At 42.2% G+C, this 20,449-nt stretch overlaps 1 protein-coding gene across 2 annotated transcripts in view; it reads right to left on the bottom strand.

Annotated features, from left to right (window-relative positions):
• ARID1B (AT rich interactive domain 1B (SWI1-like)) overlaps positions 1 to 20,449 on the bottom strand; it is a 533,326-nt gene that overhangs the window by 120,699 nt on the left and 392,178 nt on the right. For both annotated transcript variants that reach the window (XM_006868451.1, XM_006868450.1), the window contains one exon: positions 7,635 to 7,724. In XM_006868451.1, the coding sequence (XP_006868513.1) occupies positions 7,635 to 7,724 (90 nt within the window). The remainder of the gene's footprint in view (positions 1 to 7,634; positions 7,725 to 20,449) is intronic.

Raw genomic sequence — 20,449 nt, 5'->3', positions numbered from 1 at the left:
TTGAGAAATGCTGAGCGTGTTCTTCCTTTTTGGTTTTCTGATTCCACATCTTTGCACATTTTGTTGTAATATTTGGCTTTACCTTTTCGAGATGATCTTTGAAATGTTCTGTTCAGCTCTTGGACCTCATCAATTCTTCCATTTGCTTTAGCATCTCTACACTGGAAAGCAAGTTTCCGCATCTCTTCTGACATCCATTTTGACCTTTTCCTTCTTTCTTGTCTTCTTAATAACTTTTTGCTTTCTTCATGTATGATGGTCTTGATGTCATCCCACAACTCTTCTGGTATTTATTTGGTCTTTAGTGTTTAATGTATCAAATCTGTTCTTCAGATGATCTCTAAATTCAGGTGGGATATATTCAAGGTCATATTTTGGTTCTCGTGGACTTGTTTTTATTTTCTTCAGCTTTCAGTTTGAATTTGCATATGAGTAATTGATGGTCTGTTCCACAGTCTGCCCCTGGCCTTGTTTTTTCACTGATGATATGGATCTTTTTCATCATCTCTTTTAAGTGCCTTCCAACCTGAGAGGCTCATTTTCTGGCACTATATCTGACAGTGTTTCTCTGCTATTCATAAGATTTTCAGTGACTAAATATTCGGAAGTAGTTTGTCAGTCTTTCTTCCTAGTCTGTCTTTGTCTGGAAGCTCATCTGAAATCTGTCCACCATGGGTGACCCTGCTGGTATTTAAAATACCGGTGGCATAACTTTCAGAATCACAGCAACTCAAAAGCCACCACAGTACGACAAACTGACAGACGAGTGGTGGACCACTGAAGCTAGTGATGTTAAAATTGAAGTATTGTACCAACTTCTTCAGTCTAAAATTGATCAAACATGTAATCCAGATGCACTGATAACTGTGATTTGAATGCAAAAGTAGGAAATAAAAAGAATGAATCAGTAGTTGAAAAATATGGTGACAGAAATGATGTTGGCGATCACATAAAACAATAACTTTTTCATTACATATGTCTTTTTCAGAAACATAAATGATGACTAGCCACATGGACCTCACCAGATGTAATACAAAGGAATCAAACAGACTACATTTGTGGGAAGAGATGATGGAGAAGCTCAATATCATCAGACAAAACAAGGGTGGGGGCAGACTTTGGAATAGACATCAATGACGTATATGTAAGTTCAGGATGAAGCTGAAAAAAAATTAAAACATGTCCACAAGAGCCAAAATCTGACATTGAATTGATCCCACCTGAATTTAAAGACCATCTCAAGAACGGATTTGATGTACTGGATCCTAATGACTGGAGACCCGTAGTGTTGTGGGATGACACCAAGAAAACCAAATGGAATAATAAATAAGGAGGTAAAAGAGTTGAACAGAAAATTTCAAAGCGCAGCTCGAGAAGACAAAGTCAAGTATTATAATGAAATGTGCAAAGATCTAGAGTTAGAAAACCATGAGCAAAGAACACACTTTAGCATTTCTCAAGCTGAAAGAACTGAAGAAAAAAATCATGTGCAATATTGAACAATTCTATGGGCAAAATAATGGAGGATGCAGGAAACATCAAAAGAAGATGGAAAGGAATACACAGAGCCACTGAACCCAAAAGAAGTGATCGATGCTGAACCATTTCAAGAGATAGCATATAATAATCAAGACGTGATGGTGTCAAAGGAAGAAGTCTAAACTGAACTGAAGGCATTGGTGAAAACCAAAGCTCCAGGAACTGACAGACACAAATTAAAATATTTCAACAAACAGATGCAGCACTGGAGGCGCTTACTCATCGACAGCAATAAATTTGGAAGACAGCCACCTGGCTAACTGATCCAGTGAGGTCCATATTTGTGTCCATTCTAAAGAAAGGTGACCCAATGGAATGCAAAGACCATCTATAAGACTATCACTAGTGTCACACGGAAGTACAATTTAGTGAAAACGCAAACACTGCTGCAGTAGTATATTGGCAGGGAGCAGCTAGAAATTCAAGTTGCACTCAGAAGAGGACAGGTATAAGACTTAAGGTTTTATGTCAACTTGACTGGACCAGGAAGTCCCTATGGTTTGGCAGTTGAGATGTGTTGTTGTTGTTAAGTGCCATCGAGTCAGTTTTGACTTAGAGTAACCCTTTATATGGTTTCCGAGGAGCAGCTAGTGAGCTTGAAGAGCCGACCTTACGGTTCCAACTGACTTTGCAGTCCAGCGCATTAACTCACAACGCCACGCTAGGATTCCTCTATATAAAGTGATTTGATGTGATAAACCAATTGAAGAGGATTACGGGTGGGATCTTATTGTTGTTAAATGCCATCGAATTGGCGCTGACCCTGTGAAGGTTTTCTGAGGAGTGGCTGGTGTGTTTCAAGTGTCAGCCTTGGCCTCAGTAGTCCGGTGCTCACCCTACATGCCCCACTAGGATTCCAAGGGGGGAATTGCTGTTGTTGTTGTTAAGTGCCTTGAGTTGGTTCCAACCCTGTACCACCCTTAATCCTATGGCCACCCTAATCTGATTTATGAGAGATTCTCAATGGTGTGGCATGTAACACCTTTTATCTTACAAGAGATAAAAGGAGAAAGACATGAGTAAAGAAAGAGGGACCCACTGCCACTAAGAAAGAAGAACCGGGGGAAAGGAATGCTCCTTTGGACTTGGGGTTCCCGCACTATGAAGCTCTGAGATCCAGGGAATGACTGATGTCAGGACCCGCAGAGATCTCTAAGGAAGGCTGGGCCTGCAGATGCCGAAAGGAGGCAAGGACTTGTCTCCTGAGCCCAGGCTCAGAATCTGGACTAGAATCTGGCCTTCTAAACTGGGAGAGAGTCAATTCCCAGTTGTAAGAGCCTCCACTGGTGGGATTTTAGTTACGGCAGCACCAGAGAACTAAGACAAAGTGAAACAACATCATTACTGATGTCACATGGATCTGGGCTAAAATGAGAGAATACCAGAAGAATGTTTACTTGTGTTTATAGCTATGCAAAGGCTTCTGACTGTGTAAATCATGACAAACTACGGACAGCATTGTGAAGAACGGGTGTTCCAGAACACTCCACTGTGCTCATGAGGAACCTGGACACAAACCAAGTGGCGGATGGTTGCATAGAACAAGGGGATACTGAATGGTTTAAAATCAGGAAAGGTTAGCACCAGGGTTGTATCCTTTCATTGGTTGGACAACCCCTAAAAAGGAAGATTTTATGTTGTAAAGGGACTGTTAATGATGGGTGATGCTTTGCCACACATTCATTAAATCCTCTAACATCAGGTAGCTAAGCAAATAATCCGAGAAGCTGGACTATATGAAGAAGAACGTGGCACCAGGATTGGAGGAAGACATATTAATAATCTGGGGTACGCAGAGGACACAACCTTGCTTGCTAGAAGTGAACAGGACTTAAAATACTTACTGATGAAGATCAAAGACTACAGCCTTCAGTATGGATTGTACCTCAATGTAAAGAAAACAAAAATACTCAGAACTGAACTAGTAAGTAGTAACCAGAGAAAAGATTAAAATTGCCACAGCCTTCGTTTTGCTAGGATCCACCACTGGACACGCATGGAAGCGGCAGTGTAGAAATCAAATGATGCACTGCATCAGGCAAATCTGCTGCACGAGACCTCTTTAAAGTGGTAAAAAAAACAAAGTTATTTTGAGGATTACGGTGCATCTGACCCAACCTATGGTATTTTAAATTGTCACATATGTATGTGAAAGTTGGACAATGAATCCGGAAGACTGAGGAATCAATGCATTTGAGCTATGGTGTTGGAGAAGAATATTAACAGTACCATGGATTGCCGGAAGAACAAACAAATCTGTCTTGGAAGAAGTACAGCTAGAGTACTCTGATGGTGAGACATTGTCTACTGTTCTTTGGACATGTTATCAGGAGAGATCATTTCCTGGATAAGTGTATCAAGCTTGGTGAAGTGGAGGGTCAACAAAAAAGAAGAAGACCCCCAATAGGAAGGACTGACAGTGGCAGCAACTGTGGGCTCAAACCTAACCATAACGTAAGGATGGCACGGGACCGGGCAGGCAGTGTTTCCTTCTGTTGTGCACAGGGTCACTATGTGGTACAACTGAATCGAGGGTACCTAACAACAATAACAACAAAGACATTGTTGTTGTTGTAAAGTGCCGTCAAGTCAGTTCTGACCCATAACGACCCTGGATAGGGTTTCTGAGGAGCAGCTAGTGAACTTGAACTGCCGACCTTGTGGTTTAAACCAACTTTGCAGTCCAGTGCATTAATACACAGTGCCACACCAGGACTCCGTAACAAAGAACTAAAAGAAACTAAATTACTTTTCAATGCATGAGAGTCAATTATGGGCAATTATTCTGCAAGTGGTTTCTGAGACCTACTTAGAGCTCTGTCCCATGAACACTGCTGGCGCACATCAACCGACAGTAAAGCAGACGAATAGACAAAGCAAACAGTTCTGTCACTGCACTGAGGCACTCAAATGACGTTAACTTGCTGTTGAATACTTGATCAACCATTACTAAGAGCAAACACTTCTCCCCAGACTTTAACAAATAACGGGGTCGTCTTCTCTGGATCCATGCTACCGGATTTTAGAGGGTTTAATGAATGTGTGGCAAAGGATCATACATCATTAAGAGTCACTTGACAACATGAAGTCTTCCTTTTTAAGGGCTGTCCAACCAATAAAAGGGAAGCATATCAGGGCCCTACCACCGTATCTCAGAGGAAGGCCAGAGACCCATTCATAAAATCCAACTTATGAACTGGTCATTGATAACCACCCAGGCTTCATGTATCCATTCTCAGTGACTAGAATCACATTGCAAATACTAATCAGAAGGGACAACGACGACAAAGGTATCTCCACAGCAGTATCCACACAGTGATGTCCCCAGGAAGTTTAGGCTCCGCCTTGAAAGGGGATTATAGTTTAAGAGGAACGTTCAGGCTAAGCAGACTTCCTCACTACTGCCCTTCCTCTTCCACGTAGAGTGTCTGCATTTCCAGATTTCTTAAATACCCATCGATTGGAAAAGGTTGGGGAAGTGTTGTTGGAAGACCTGGAAGGGATTTTTTTCTTAGTAATAAAAGCTAAAATGGTCAGCTTTCCAAATATAGGAGCTCTGCTTATTTACCACTTGTCATCATGAGCCAAATTCTTACGGTGGGAGTGTGGTACAGCAGTTTTGGTGAAGATGAAGTGAAACAGCACAAAGGATGGCACGAGCTGCAGTTCAATCTGAGTGGACACCTCAGTTCCTGACCCCACAGCCAAGGTCAAAGGAAATGAGTGGGGGGAGACCTGCCCCTTGCTTGGTGCCTGTGCCCTCTACTGACTCCTAGTGTATCTTCAGGACAACCAGAGCCATGTGAAGAGTCAGCACGGAACACATCGCTGAGGGAGAGTTGAGAGAAAGCAATGCCGATGGCTACACGATGACTCACGTGGCAGTGATCAGTATCACCTGGGAACTTGTCAGACACGCAGACTGTGGCCCCATCCTAGACCTCCTGAATTAGGAGCTTTGGGGTGGGGCACAGACCTCCAGGTGATTCCCATACACCCTGAAGCTTGAGAACCATGAACTATATTCCATTATGAAAACATTGGAGCATCTCTCCAAGGGAAACTGGCATTAACTATATACTCTGAATCCTAAGAATAACATTAAATATGCAAGGGTGTTTGAAGATGAAAATTCATTTTATCCTACCCATCATTCCATTCCCTACAAATGATGGTGTGAAGATGAGGCTAATCCAGCTTTTCATCTGCATGGCTTTTCAAATCAACTCGGAGCTGAGTTTTTATCATGTAAAATAATTGAAACCTTATAATTCTAATTAGAAGCAAATCATCATCTCTATAACTCATATAGAAATAATTACAAACATCAGGAACCCTTTAAATATCAGCAACCAAACTGGCCACTTGGGCTGACGTGAGAGAGAAGGGGATGAGAAAAGGTGGTCTCTTTCGTAGAGTTGGATGGGAAAAGGAGGTCCACAACTCACACTCACTGGGCAAGGGGCTCTGGCATAGCACCAAATGGTCTGTAATCAGTTCTACACTGATGTAGACTCATATCACCACTACCATCACCAACCACTTCTACTACCACCATCTCCACCATCACTATGCCTCCTCAACCACCACCACCTCTACCACCACCATCTCTACCACCATCACTATGCCTCCTCAACCACCACCACCTCTACCACCACCATCTCTACCACCATCACTATGCCTCCTCAACCACCACCACCTCTACCACCACCATCTCCACCATCATCACTATGCCTCCTAAACCACCACCACCTCTACCACCACCATCTCCACCACCACCACCATCATCACCACCTCCAATCAACATCACCTCTACTCCTACCTCTACCACCCATTGCCACTTCCACCACCACCACCAAGTGTAGCTTTACTAATGAAGGGAAGAAGACAGAGATAGAAAAGTGAAGATGGTAAATGCATTTTAGGGGAAGCCATGCAGAGCTGAGCCAAAGGTCGAAGATGTGGGACAATCCAGATGTGTGAAGGCTTCTGGGACACCTGCCCTTTGTGCGTCAGTCAGCAGCACTGAATCGGGAGCCAGAAGGCTCAGGCAGATATTTTATGGCTGACTCTTGCACCAACTTGCTTCTGAGAATGAGCAAGTCGTAGCTAACCCTATGGCTCTCAGTTTCTACTTGAAACCTGAGGTGAAGGCACTAAATGTTCTTTCAGGTCTGCTCTTGTTCTAGGATCCTATAGTCTTCTAATGCCAAATCTTGCTCTGTGCTATGTATTTCAAATTTGACTTTCTATGTGCTTCAAATTTCACAAGTCTTGCTATGTGTTTCTAATTTGATTAGGAAATATCATGGGACAAGTAACTGATTAAAACAGCTGAATGAATGTTCATACACACAAATAAAATCATTTCACGTCCCTAGGACCAATTCACAAATCCAACCATTTATAGTTATTTTTACACGCTGGACTATATTGTTGGTGGTGGTGGGTACTGTCAAATTTATTTCAATTCCTAGTGACCTGACAGCACAGAGTAGAACTGCCTGAAGGTGTTTCCGAGGCTGGAATCTTTGTTGTTGTTATGAAGTGTGTCGAGTCGGTTCCAACTCTTAGAGACCCTCCCTGTATAGGGTTTCTGAAGCTTGGCTGGGAAGTTTGAGGCACCAATCTTGCAGTTAAGTCTAGTACTTGTCCTACAGCACCACACCAGGAGAGCATGGGAGCAAATTACTTGGCCTTTTCTTCTATAGAGCAACTGGTGTGTTCGAACCGCTGACTTTTGGATTAGTAGTTGAGCGCTTAACTGCTCTATCACCAGGGCTGTGGTGTTATGTAGACACATATATTGTTTGGGCCTTGACCTTTGTAAAACTTCACCAAATCCTCAAGGGAGACTCCTCCTGTCCCTCCCTTTCAATATGATGTTGTTTTATGAGGGGGCTTCAAAAAGCTCCAGAAAAATCGAATAGAAAGAACTTTGTTTATTTCCCTCATCTGATAACAAAACATAGTATCCTTTTTAAAAGACTTAAGACACATGTTGATAAGTAAATTCTTACAACCCTGAAATGTACCAAATGTATGTAAATGTTATAAACACACACTTGGTCTGTAGCCAGGGATTAAAGACTGACCTCTTTCCTGAGGCATCGGAGACTGGCTCATGGCGGGGTGGACGCTGGATTCCGACTGGCTGCCAGGGGGCTGCGGTGGCATCTGACTGCCTGTAAAACAGAGGAGGAAGGTGGGGAGGGGTCTTTGCATTAATACTGTCCTGGCGCAACACCAAAATACAGCCTCCCTCAGTTAACCCAAAGTGAACCAAAATTGCACAACCCACACAGAAAAAGACACAGCTCCCAAAATGTGAGATGTCACTTTTTCAAAAACTAAGAGGAAACTTGCAAATATATTTACTAAAAGACCTGCTGGCAAGTTTAACTCCTTACTGAACGAGTCCCCAGACACAAATATGAATCAATTTTGTAGTTGAAATCTCCTGACACACTTCAGTGAATTCAACACAACCTGTTAAAGATTGCAATCAAACTTATCCTCTAACCCCCACTCTTAGTTTAAAATAGTACCCAGGTGGGCAGATGAGTGTAACTGCCAAAGAGTTGTCACTGTTAATATTCAATGTAGTGAGAGCAACAGATTTAAAAACAATCCTTTTAATTAGAGAATTGACAAAAAAACGAAGACCTTCATTAAAAACACAAAATATATTGCTATAAAATGCAGTCATGCTGTTGTGAAGTGAAGAGTCATCAAGTCGTTCCCAACTCACAGTGACGCTGTACAGTGTTTCCAAGGAGGAGCGTGTGGGTTTGAACTGCTGAGCTTGTGGTTAGCAGTCCAGTGCTTCTCCGAAAGTGCCACACCAAGTAGTGGTGTTGGTGTTTGTGTGCTGTTGAACTGATCCTGACTCATACCGGTGCTGTATAGCATTTCTAAGGAGCAGCTGGTGGGTTTGAACTGCTGATCTTGAGGTTAGCAGTCTAGTGCTGATCTGACAACTCCACACCAGGACTCAGAAATGCAGTACAAAGATTCACAAAACACGGGCTTATTGACTCGGCATCTCTTTTCTATTTATTGCTACTACAACACACTTTCATATTTGTTTCCTTCCCCCGAATTTAATGGCTGCTCACTTTGTCTTTCAAACTATATTGTAAGTGTCTTGAGACAGGGATCCTGGCTCGCCTTCCTTTTGCCCCTCGATTCGCCCAACAGATATTGCAGAAGTCTTTGTAATTTAAATGGCCATTCATCTGACGTTATGATGCAAGGAAAAGATACTTCCATATCACCTCACTTTCTGGCTCAGAAGAACAAATATTACTGAATAAAATGAGGGTCGCTGACTTTAGCACCACTCTCAGTACATGGCCTGGCACAAAACACGAGGGTCCTGTCTTCTAGTTTCTCCATTCACTCATCATTGCCCCACATTCTGGTGCCCCAGTGACGACCAGCAAGGCAAGAAGATGGTTTGCAGTTTGTTGTTGTTGTTCAGTGCTGTTGAATCAGTTCTGACTCAGAGCGACCCTGTAAAGGGTTCCCAAGGAGTGGCCGGTGGGTTTGGACCGCCAACCTTGTGGTTAGTGTCCAGTGCTTATCTTACAGCAGGCCACATCAGAACAGCTATATGCAATTCTTCAAGATACTACTGAAAAATAACACTCGAATTGTATTCTGGCATTGAGGATTCTCTTTTTAAGAGAAGACAAACTTCTGAACGTATTTCTGAGTGCTCTGGACACTGGATCAACTGCCTCTCTGATTCCCAGATAAAGTGAAAATTGAAGAATGAATTTACAGACACTGAGGAATGTTGCACTGAGTGACCACTAGGAGCCACTCTTACGTTACAGCCGTCCTGATGTGGATAAAAGACCCAGAAAAACAGCAGAGAACTCCTTTAACCATCCTTCAAGTCTTAGATATCTGTTGTAAATTAACATTAGTACCAAATAATTAGATGTACAGTAAAAAAAAACACTTCGCTTTCCGGATCACAATGAATTCAAGGGTAAAAACTGGTCACCAATTTGGCTGTTATTGTTAGGTGCCTTGTCTATAGATACAGATATGGATATATAGATTCACTAGCTGCTCCTTGGAAACCCAATGTGTCAGAACTGACTCAACGGTACTTAACAACAATACAGACAGACCAAAGTTGGTGCATGTCCACTGTGGGGTCACATGCTTCCTACGAACCACCCCAAGGCCCTCAACTGACAGTCCATTTAGAAACGTGAATCACAAAATGCAGCCGGAGAAGAGCAAGGCTGAAAATGTCACTGGGGAGTTGGCGGCAGGAAGACAGTAAGCGTTCACATTATAATGATCATTCTGCATGACAGACTGAATTCACAGCCTCACCACCGTAAAAACAAACAGTGATTCCATGTGAACACAGGACACCGTGCCTGCCTGAGGCACTGCTCACAGACACAATACTGCAAGGGAAAAAAAAAAAAAAAAAAAGGCTGCAGAAAACCCACCCCATGAATATCAAATACTGCCAGAACCAAGCAGCATCATGGGTTGCCTGGTGCAACTGAATTAAGACAGAGATCCCTTTAAAGAAGCAATGAGGAAATTCATCAGATAGAGCGATGCTGTGAAATGAACAAACTAGAGGCACTTCATGGGAACGACTGCCCAAATCATTTTAAATCCTTCCTTTTTTTCTTAACCTCTTTTTGTGCCATAGTTTCAATTACTAGGAAGGAACTTCATTCCCCTATAAGTACAGGAATAAGCATAGTCACCGCACATGATGAATGGAAACGTGTTTGAGAAATATAGTACCATACCTACTCTTCATTTATCAGCTAGCTTGTTATCTCTTGCTAGCCAACATTTCGAATTCACAGCAATGGTAAAAAATGTACTATGCAACAATTTTGCACACTGATGACATACATCTGGCATTAATGAATGCCGAGGTGCGAGGTGAGAATGATGGTTAAGGTTATGTGTCAACTTGGCCAGCCTAGGATTCTCAGTGTCTCATGTAATGTGGCAGTTATGTATTGATAAAATTTGCAATAATGTACTGTCTTAGCTATCTACTACTGCTAAAACAGAAATGCCACAAGTAGGTGACTTGAACAAAGAGAAACAGATTCTCTCAAGTCCAGATTCAGGGTGCTGGAGCTAGGGGAAGGCTCTCTCTCTCTCTCTCTCTCTCTCTCTCTGTTGGCTCACAGCTTAAGGTCCTTGTCTCCTTCCAACAACTGTGGGCTTTGCATCCACACTGGAGGCCTTCATATGTCTTGGCATTAGTCTAACCTGGGGTCTAGGAAGTTCACAGCATAGGGACTCTGGTACCAAGGATAGCATCTGTGCTCAGTCTTCTTTCTTGGTGATGGCAGAACCCTCTAATCTCTGCTCACTTGTCTCATCTTTTACTAGATTTCAAGAGACTGACACAAGAGATAAACTGATCCTGTAGACTGAATCCTGCTTCATTAGCACACAGTTAGTTAGGACATGGTGGTGGTAATGGTGTGCCCTGCAGTAGGTTCTGACTTATAGAGACCCGGCATAGGGTTTCTGAGGCTGTACTACATCTTTATGGATCAGAAAGTCTCATCCATCTCCCAAGGAACGGGTGGTAGTATTGAACTGCTGACCTTGAGGTTAGCAGTCCAGCTCGTAGCCACTACGCTACCAGAGCTCCTTAGGATATATGAGGGGGTTTTGAGAAGCTTGTGGAAAAATTCCATTTTCCACAAACTTTTTGAAGGGTTTTTGCACAACACATAGGATAATTACATCAGATCACAAGATGGAAGGTAACTACATAATATGGAAAATCATGGCCCAGCTAACTTTACACATCTTTTGGGGGACACAATTCAATCTATAACACGTAGTGCTTGATGGAATTTGGCCCAGCTAACTTTACACATCTTTTGGGGGACACAATTCAATCTATAACACGTAGTGCTTGATGGAATTTGGCAGCTCTGTAATGACTCAATCTCACTGCACATCATGACCAGCTGTGGCCATTCACATTTTCATGTAACATGTGACCTGACCCTCACAATTCTCGTTCTGCTGAAGCCACATCTACGGACACTGGGTCAGTCCATTCCACTGAGAGCTTTTTGCCAGTTTGCCTGACCGTTACTTATCAAGTGTGATGTCCTTCTCCTGTTTGCTTTGAAGTCAGCATCTCTGCAGTGACTGAGCCATGTGACAGGGATAGGTAGGTAGTCTCTAGAACCTGAGGGTTTCAGTCCTACAAGGAACTGTTATTGTTGTGTGCCGTGGAGTCGGTTCCTACTCATAGCGACCCTGTACAGGGTTTCTGAGGCCGTAAATCTTTACAGGAGCAGAAAGCCTCCTCTTTCTCCCATGGAACAGGTGGTAGTTTCGAACTGCTGACCTTGCAGTTCACAGCCCAATTCATAAACACTACGCTACCAGAACTCCTACAAGGAATTGGAATCTGCCAATCTGCTAAATATCTGAAGGTGCTCAGATGCAGACCCTTCCCCCAGTTGAACCTCCAGGTGAGAATGCATCCCAGCAGAAGCCTTGACTGCAGCCTTGAGACTGAATTCTTGATGGAGACAGTGAGATGATGAATGTCATGCGTTGTTTTGAGCTGTTAAATCCATGGTCATATATTATGCAGCAACAGGAAACCAAAAGGAGTGGATAGGTATTTGATTCTATGGGTTAAGATCCAACATTATTTATTTATTTTTAAGGTTTTTATTGTGGATTGAGTGAAAGTTTACAGGGCAGATCATCAGTTTTATATTCAACAAATCATACACCTTGTTTCATTACAATGATTATAATCCCTTCCATGTACGATCAGTTAACAGTATTTCTCTCTATTCACTTTAGCTTTTTTTTTTAAAAACACTCAGGCATATAAAATAATTTACACCACCAAAGAGCACATTCTGTAAGTCTGCCTCCTGGCCACCAGCTCTTAGTCCCTCTCTTCCCATGAATCTAGAGTCCTCAGCTGCTTCCTCTCTCCATATCTACATCTCTGCCTCCATCTCTGGTATTGCTGCGTCTCTGGATAAGGTCTCACATTCTGCTTGTGCTCTTTCCCTTTGATGGTCCTAGGGTCCTTAGTTTCTGCACTGTAAGATTAACTACTTCCCCATTTTTGTTACAAAACTTCTACCTTTGTGACAGTCGCAATTACTATTGAATTATAAGAATCATATCCCCATCCCTTTTAACCAGACCCATCTGGACAAGATGAAAATGATTCAGTGGGGACTCTTTCTTCCCCCCCACACTATTAAACTACACTCCCCCTTGAACCTTGTAAGCCAGTCACTTCGTGCTTTTATTGCCCCCTCATTTTAGGGAGCCAATGTCTAAGTTGCCCGTCCCTATCTGCCCTGTGTACAGAGCGGGTAGCACTAATACTTCATGTGAAGACTCCTTCCCTCTTTGTTGCCAACATTCTTATTTTGCTGCTTAAATTGTTCCAGCTTTGGCTATGAGGAGCCCCCTCATTATTGGAGAATGGGACCCAGAGATCAAGATGGAAACACTAAGTGTGCCATTGTTACTGACATGTTATTACTTCTAGGTTTCTCAGTGTCCAGAGCTAGTAAATGTATGTATGTGTACTCTGCACACAATCACATAGCTACATTTTTGTATTATTTCTGTGTGTATCAAACCATGAACTTATATAAAGACTTCTAATTCCATTCTGCCTGACCCAAGCCATGGTATTTTCAATCTCTTCAGATGCATGTGAAAGTTGGACAAAGAAAAAAGGAAGACCACAGAAGAATTGATGCAGTTGGGTTATGGTGTTGGAAAAGAATATTGAATGTACCATGGAGTGCCAGAAGAACAACAGATCTGTGTTAGAAGAAGTACAGCCAGAGTGCTCCTTAGAAGCCAGCATGGGGGGACTTTGTCTTAGGAGGGACCAGTCCCTGCTAAGTGGAGGATCAGCAAAAAAGTGGAAGACCTCCAACGAGATGGACTGGCACAGTGGCAGCAACAAGGAGTTCAAGTGTAATGACAATTTGTGAGGTTGACGCAGGACTGGGCAGTGTTCCTTTCTGTTGTGGACAGTGCCGCTATGAGGTGGAAGTGACTCAACAACTCCATTTTCACTTCAACAAAAGGGGCTCATTTTAACCTTCCACTTTACCTTATTTATAACGTCTCTCCCCAACAGTGAGAAACCTGGTCCTAGTTATCTGAACGCCTTTATTTGTAAGTATTACATACTTAATGCAGTTTCAGAATTGCGACTCTATACTCCAGCGAAACACACAGGGCCATTTGTTAGTGTTTATGTTCAGTTTCATCCACAGTGTGACTTGTTTTTATATTTTGGCTGTATGTGAACTGCTTCAGTGGTTTCAATGGTCACGAGTTACACAGAGAGATGGATTCAGAAATGTTGTTTTCTCCTAGTCCCTGCTTTCCTGTTTCCATTTCTCCTTTCTTTAATCACTCCTTTCCCACCCGCTTTCTGTAGAGAATCCCTTTGATTTCACATCACCCTTCCTAAGTAGTTTTGTAGAAATGAGTACCTATCTGTGAATTATATCCTCTTTTCTCCTAAACACCTTACATACCTTTTGAGTTCTAATTTTTTCACTTAATACTATGTCTGGGGAATTACTTCCAATCAGTTTATAAGATCCTTCTTTATTTTTAAAATACTGTGACAGCATATCCTTTCATGTCAAAGCGCTCTGTAGTTCTCCCCCCAACCCCTCCTACATACAGGCATTTAGGCTGCTTCCAGTCTCCAGGAGGTCCTGTACTGTTTTGAGGTCTGTCTTCAGGGTACATTCCTTGACGTGGGACTGCTGAGCCAAAAGGTTACTCACTTCCAAATTTCCCTGTAGAAATCCCAAGTCTCCTCTGCAGCAATCTGCCTTTTCACCAGCACTGTGGGACTTTAACATTTGAGATATGGCACCTCAGATATTTTTGAAGTTGCCTTTATACAGTTTGGAGTGAATCTGAGCATTTTTTTTTTTTTTTCATATGGTTTTATCTTTTCATAAAAATTGTTTGTTAATGTCTTTCCTCTATGTTTTCTGTTTGGGTTTTTGGTCTTTTACTTTGAAATTCTTAAGAGTTGTTTATTTACTCGGGAGACTGGCCAGTTATTCTGTAATGTAAACTGTGAATACTTTCTCCCCGTGCATTAGTTGTCTTTATGCTTGCATTTGTAGTCCAGATTAAAAACATCATCAAACTGATCAGTCTTTACTTCTATTTCCCTTGGATTTGGGGTCCTAAGAACAGGAAGTCAAGCTTGTTTTCATCGAGCACTGGCTTGATTCTATTTTAACAGATCTGGAGTTTATTCTTATGTATGTATGTCTAATTGTTTGCCAGTCCACATGATTTTTAATTATAGGTGGCTTTATTCCAAACCAAAAATCCAAACTTAATGCTATCAAGGGATTTTTGACTCATAGTGACCCTGTATAGGGTTTCCAAGGCTGCAAATCTTCATGGGAGCAGAAAGCCTAATCTTTCTTTTGCAAAGTGGCTGGGTGGGGTTTGAACTGCCGACCTTGTGGTTAAACAGTCCAGTGCTTACTTATACTACAGCATCACTTATGTTGTTGTTTTTAAGTGCCATCGAGTCGGTTCCGACCCATAGCGACCCTGTACAGGGTTTCCGAGGGTATAAATCTTTACGGGAGTAGAAAGCCTCATCTTTCTCCCGTGGAGCGGCTGGTAGTTTCGAACCGCTAACCTTAAGGTTCGCAGCCCGATTTATAAACACTATGCTACCAGAGCATACTTTAATGTCTACTATACATGTTGACGATTGTGCTACACCTAGGTAAGGTCTGTAGTTCTGGTGAAGTGCTGTGGACTCAGTTCTGATTCATCGTGAGCCAGTACAGGATTCTGAAGCCATAAATCTTTAAGGGAGCAGAAAGCTTCATCTTTCTCCTGCAGAATAGCTGGCAGTTTCGAACTGCTGGCCTTAAGGTTAGTAGCCCGGCTTGTAACCACTATGCTACCACAGCTCCTTAGTATAAGGTCTAGCATAAGATTAAAAAAAGCTTTCTCTTTTTCAGTGTGCTCTAGGTTTTCTGACATGTTTATTTTTCTGTATGAACCTCAGTATCAATTTGTCTAACTACATAAAGTATCTTCTTGATGTTTATTACTGGGATTGCACTGAAAGATGATCTATTAATTTAAGAAGCACTAATGACAGTTGCCAAACCATGGTGTTTTCAATAACCTCATATGCATGCGAAAGCTGGACAGTGAATAAAGAAGACCGTAGAAAAATTGATGCTTTTGAGTTATGGTGTTGGAGGAAAATATTGAAAGTGCCATGGGCTGCCAAAAGAACCAACAGATCTGTGTTGGAGGAAGTGCAGCCAGAGTGCTCATTGGAGGCCAGGATGACCAAACTTCGTCTCTCATACTTCAGGCATATTGTCAGGAGGGACCAGTCTCTGGAGAACGATATCATGTTTGGTAAGGTGGAGGGACAGAGAAAGAGAGGAAGACCCCCAACGAGATGGATTGGCCAAGTGGCAGCATCGATGAACTCAAGCGTGGTAACAGTAGTAAGGTTGGCCCCGGATTCATTCTGGGGCAGTGTTTCATTCTGCTGTGCATGAGGTCACTATGGGTCATTACCTACTCTACTTGATGGCTCCTAACAACAACAACAGCAACAACAGTTGACCCCAGGAATAGGAGATGTGGGTACATTTATTCAAATTTTTGTTAGTTTCATTTGGGAAACTTTTATGCTAAATTTATTCCTAAGTATTTAACCTTCTTTGTTGCTATTATAAGTGGACTTTTCTCTACTTTTGTGTCTTTTTCTTATTTACTGTTGATGTATACTAAGCTACTGCTTTTTGTATGTTAATTTTATATCCTGCTCCTGCTCTGAATTCTTTTCCTGTTGGAATTGATTTATCCCTGATTCTCTGTGTTTTCCAGGCATACTATTATATCACCTACAAACAGACAGTTGTATTTTTCACCTACCCATTCTTACACATTTTAGTGCGTTCTCTTATCCAGCAGCAGTGGCTAATACATCCAGCCCGTTACTGAGTCATAGTGGAGACAGTGGGCATTCTTGCCTTGTTTGCAAACTTAGTAGAAATGCTTCTAGTATTTCCTTGTTGTTGTTGTTGTTGCTGAGTGCTGTGGAGTCGGTTCCAACCCACAGTGACCCTGTGTAGAGTTTCTGAGGAGTGGCTGGTGAACCTGAACCACCCATTTTGCAGTTCAAACGGCTTTGCAGTCTGGCGCATTAACCCACAGCACCACACCAGGACTCCATATTAGATAAATTAAAACTAAGGGGGGAAATATGTGTAGAAAATAGCCTTCAATTTCTATTTCCTAGAATGCTTTTACCATGAATAAGTATTGACTTTTTATCCAAGGATTTTTCAACTTGTACGAGATGAATTTTCCCCTAGATTTATTCATTTAATGTTTTTGTTAAGTGCCGTCAAGTTGGTTCTGACTCATAACCACCCTGTATGGATTTCCAAAGAGCAGCTGGTATGTTTGAACCACCAACTTTGTGATTAACATCCCAGTGCTTATACTATAATGCCACACGAGGACTCCTATTAATACAGTATATAAAACTAATGGAGTTTTTAAAAACAGAACCAACCTTGCATTACTGGAATAAAACCCACCTCCTTAGGGGGCATTATTTTCTAATGTGCTGTTGAATTCTGTTTGTAAAAATTTAAAAAATAATTTTTTCCACTGGTATGAATTTCGAGGGAAATTTTTATAATTAAAAATAGCTTTTGAGAAGTGGATGAAGATCATCAACAACCTAAATTCCACATTTTAGGAACAGGAACACTGGGATTGTAATAGAGGCCAGAATGAGGGAGCGGCTGGCTAATGTGCATGCTTTGGATAAATTCACATAATTCAGTTATGCATCACTCCCAGTGGGTGGACTGAGCCACATGGTTCTACAGTGGGCAGCGTAGTGAGTTAGTCACACAAGGAGCTGCTCACCGAAAGGCCGGCAGTTTGAATCCACCAGCCACTCCGTGGTAGAAACATTGCTTTCTGCTTCCATATAAAGCTTTGCCATTTTGGAAACCCTATGCAGAGTCACCGTGAGTTAGAACTGACTACATGACACACAACAACAGCCCTCTCATAGCAAGATGGCAGGGAGGTGAGACCAAGCAGCCAGTAGGAAGTTCTGTGCTCCTTACAAGCAGACAGTACCAACATAGCTCTCACATGACTGCTGTGAATACTCTTGCGTCTTCTCTCACTAGGATGTATGTTGGAGAGGGCAGAGAACTGTAGTTTTTGCCCCTTGCTGTAGCACATGAAAGGCTTCTGGTGATGTACTGGTTAAGCGCTCAGCTATTAACAGAAAGGCCGGCAGTTTGAACCCACCAGCCTCTCCACAGAAGAAAGATGTGGCAGTCTGCTTCTGTGAATTTGATAGCCTGTGGGTGTTCTAATCTGTCCTGTAAGGTCACTATGAGTTGAAATCAATCAAATGTAATGGGTTTACATCACACGAGCCAGACAAACGATAAGCATTTGGAAACATTTGTGGAATAAATACAACAAACTCAGGCGAAGAGCTATCTGGATCTTTACAAGCTATCAGTAATCATGTAGCTCTTCCTTACGGTAATAGATCAAGAACAGGCAAGGTTTTTCTTTTTTTTTTCTGTAAATTTCACCAAAACAGTAAATATTTTAGGTTTTGCAGAACATATGTGCTCTGTCGCAACTATTCAACTCAGCTGTTGCAGTGCAAATACGTACGTAAGTGAAACTACATAAATAAAACTTTATTTACAAAAACAGGTGGTGGGCTGAATTTGGCCTATTGGCCCCTGTTCTAAATTACAACATCGGTAAAAAGGTACTCAGGATGACTTGCTCCAAATGGCAATGAACATCAGATTGCACTTTACATCAACAGGCAGTGACGCATACACCTGACCTAGGTCCCCGCATGTCCCAGGGGAGCTTACACTGAGAAACGTCAGCTAAAGAACCAAGTTTCTGTCCTCTCCAAACCAGATGCAGGGGTGGGGCTTGGGCCCTTGCTATGAACACAAGTAGTTTCAGCACTGCAATGGCAAGAGTTTTAGTAAGTGACTAGTTGCAGTGCCGTGTGTCGGAAGAAACACAGTCAGAATGCTCCTGAGAAGCCACGATGACCAGACTTTGTACATATATCAGACTTCAGATATACTATCAGGAGGAACCAGTCTCTGTGGAAGGACATCATGCTTGTAAAGTGGAAGATCACAGAAAAAGAGAAAGACCCCCAATGAAATGGATTGGCACAGTGGCAGTAGCCATGGGCTCAAGCTTAAACAACAATTGTGAGGTTTGCACAAGATTGAGTAGTGTTTTGGTCGCTATGAGGTCACTATGTGAACTAGCTCGACAGCACCTAACAACAACAACTGCAACTTATTTTCACTTCAAAAATTTTTTATTTATTTTTTCAGGTGAGCCCGAAACAAGAAAACTAAGAAATCCAAACTGTTTATCAGGTTTGTTATTGCTGTCAGGTGCTGTCGAGTTGGTACCGACTCATAGCCACCTTACGCACAGCAGAACATAAGATTTATCAGGTACGATCAATCATATGCCATGCTCTGCTACTGATGTGCTGCGATGGTGGGGACTACGCATGTGGTAAACAGGGTCTCCGCACTGGCCCCTTATGCAGGCTCAAGCTTCCTGGGGTTTGGTCCCTTTCGAATTTACCAGGGCATACAACTATAGGGACTCCAGAGGATGCCCATCCACAACCAACAAGCTATTCAGCCCTCTATTAAGTCACTCCAGGATGTCTCAGGAGTCCTGGGGGTGGCACTGTAGGACAAGCACTGGACAGCAAGGTTGGTTTGAATTGCAAGGTCGGTGGTTCAAACCCACCAGCCACTATACAGCATTGCTATGATTTGGAACCAATTCGACGGTACTTAACCACAACAAACATGCTGTCTCTATGTAATAACTTACAGCAGAGATACAACAAGAACTTCCAATTTTCAGAAGCTAGAGTGGCCAAACATTATTCCTTCCTGTCAAACTGTTGCAGCTAGAAAAAACAAATCTCAAACCAAAACCACCTGGCAAGGATTTAGCTATTCAAGGGAGAATGGTGATGTAATTAACCAACAGGGCCAACCTGAGTAAAACAGGCAACGTCTGACAGCAGTGGTAATGCCCAGAACCCAGTTCCCCACCCAGTTTTACGACAGTTGCTAGCTTTGAGAAAAGTGAACAGAGAAATAAAGGAAAGGCCACCATCCAGAAAACATATTTATTTGTCTTATAAGTTCTCGGATAAACTGGAGGAGACTAGTTGAATGTGCAAACTAAAGTAAGAATTGAGCACTTACTATGTGAAAGGCAGTTTTCGAAATGATAGTTTTCTAGTAAAAAGAGTAACTCAAAACAGTTGGCTTCTCATGTCTCATAATGAACATTAAATGACATGTTAAATTTTAAGAAATTTGGACAATTTTGTTGGCCAACCTTCCTTAGATAAGGACCCTTAGGGTACATGGGAATCACAAGATGTTAGAGAAAAAAATGACTTGGGTTCTATCCAGGAATTCTCTAATACTAACAGGGGTAACTTATGCCTGTTGTTGTTAAGTGCTGTTAAGTCGGCTTCGACTCGTAGCAACCCTATACAGGGTTTTCAAACTCATAGCAGCTGGTGAGTTTGAACCACTGACCTTGCAGTTCAAACCGTTCTTGTGGTCCAGCGCGTTAACCCACAGTGCCACATCAGGACTCGTTATGAGTCAGAACCAACTTGATGGCACTTTAACAACAACATATTGCTATTAAGTGGTATCATGTCGGTTCCGACTCAGAGATTCTGTATACATATATATACACACACATGTATACACACACATATATACACACACACACACAC

The sequence above is a fragment of the Chrysochloris asiatica genome, unplaced genomic scaffold (assembly GCF_000296735.1).
Source record: "Chrysochloris asiatica unplaced genomic scaffold, ChrAsi1.0 scaffold00117, whole genome shotgun sequence".
NCBI classification, from domain to species: domain Eukaryota; kingdom Metazoa; phylum Chordata; class Mammalia; order Afrosoricida; family Chrysochloridae; genus Chrysochloris; species Chrysochloris asiatica.
The sequence above is the reverse complement of the archived record's forward strand: the minus strand, read 5'-3'. Positions and strand labels throughout refer to the sequence as shown.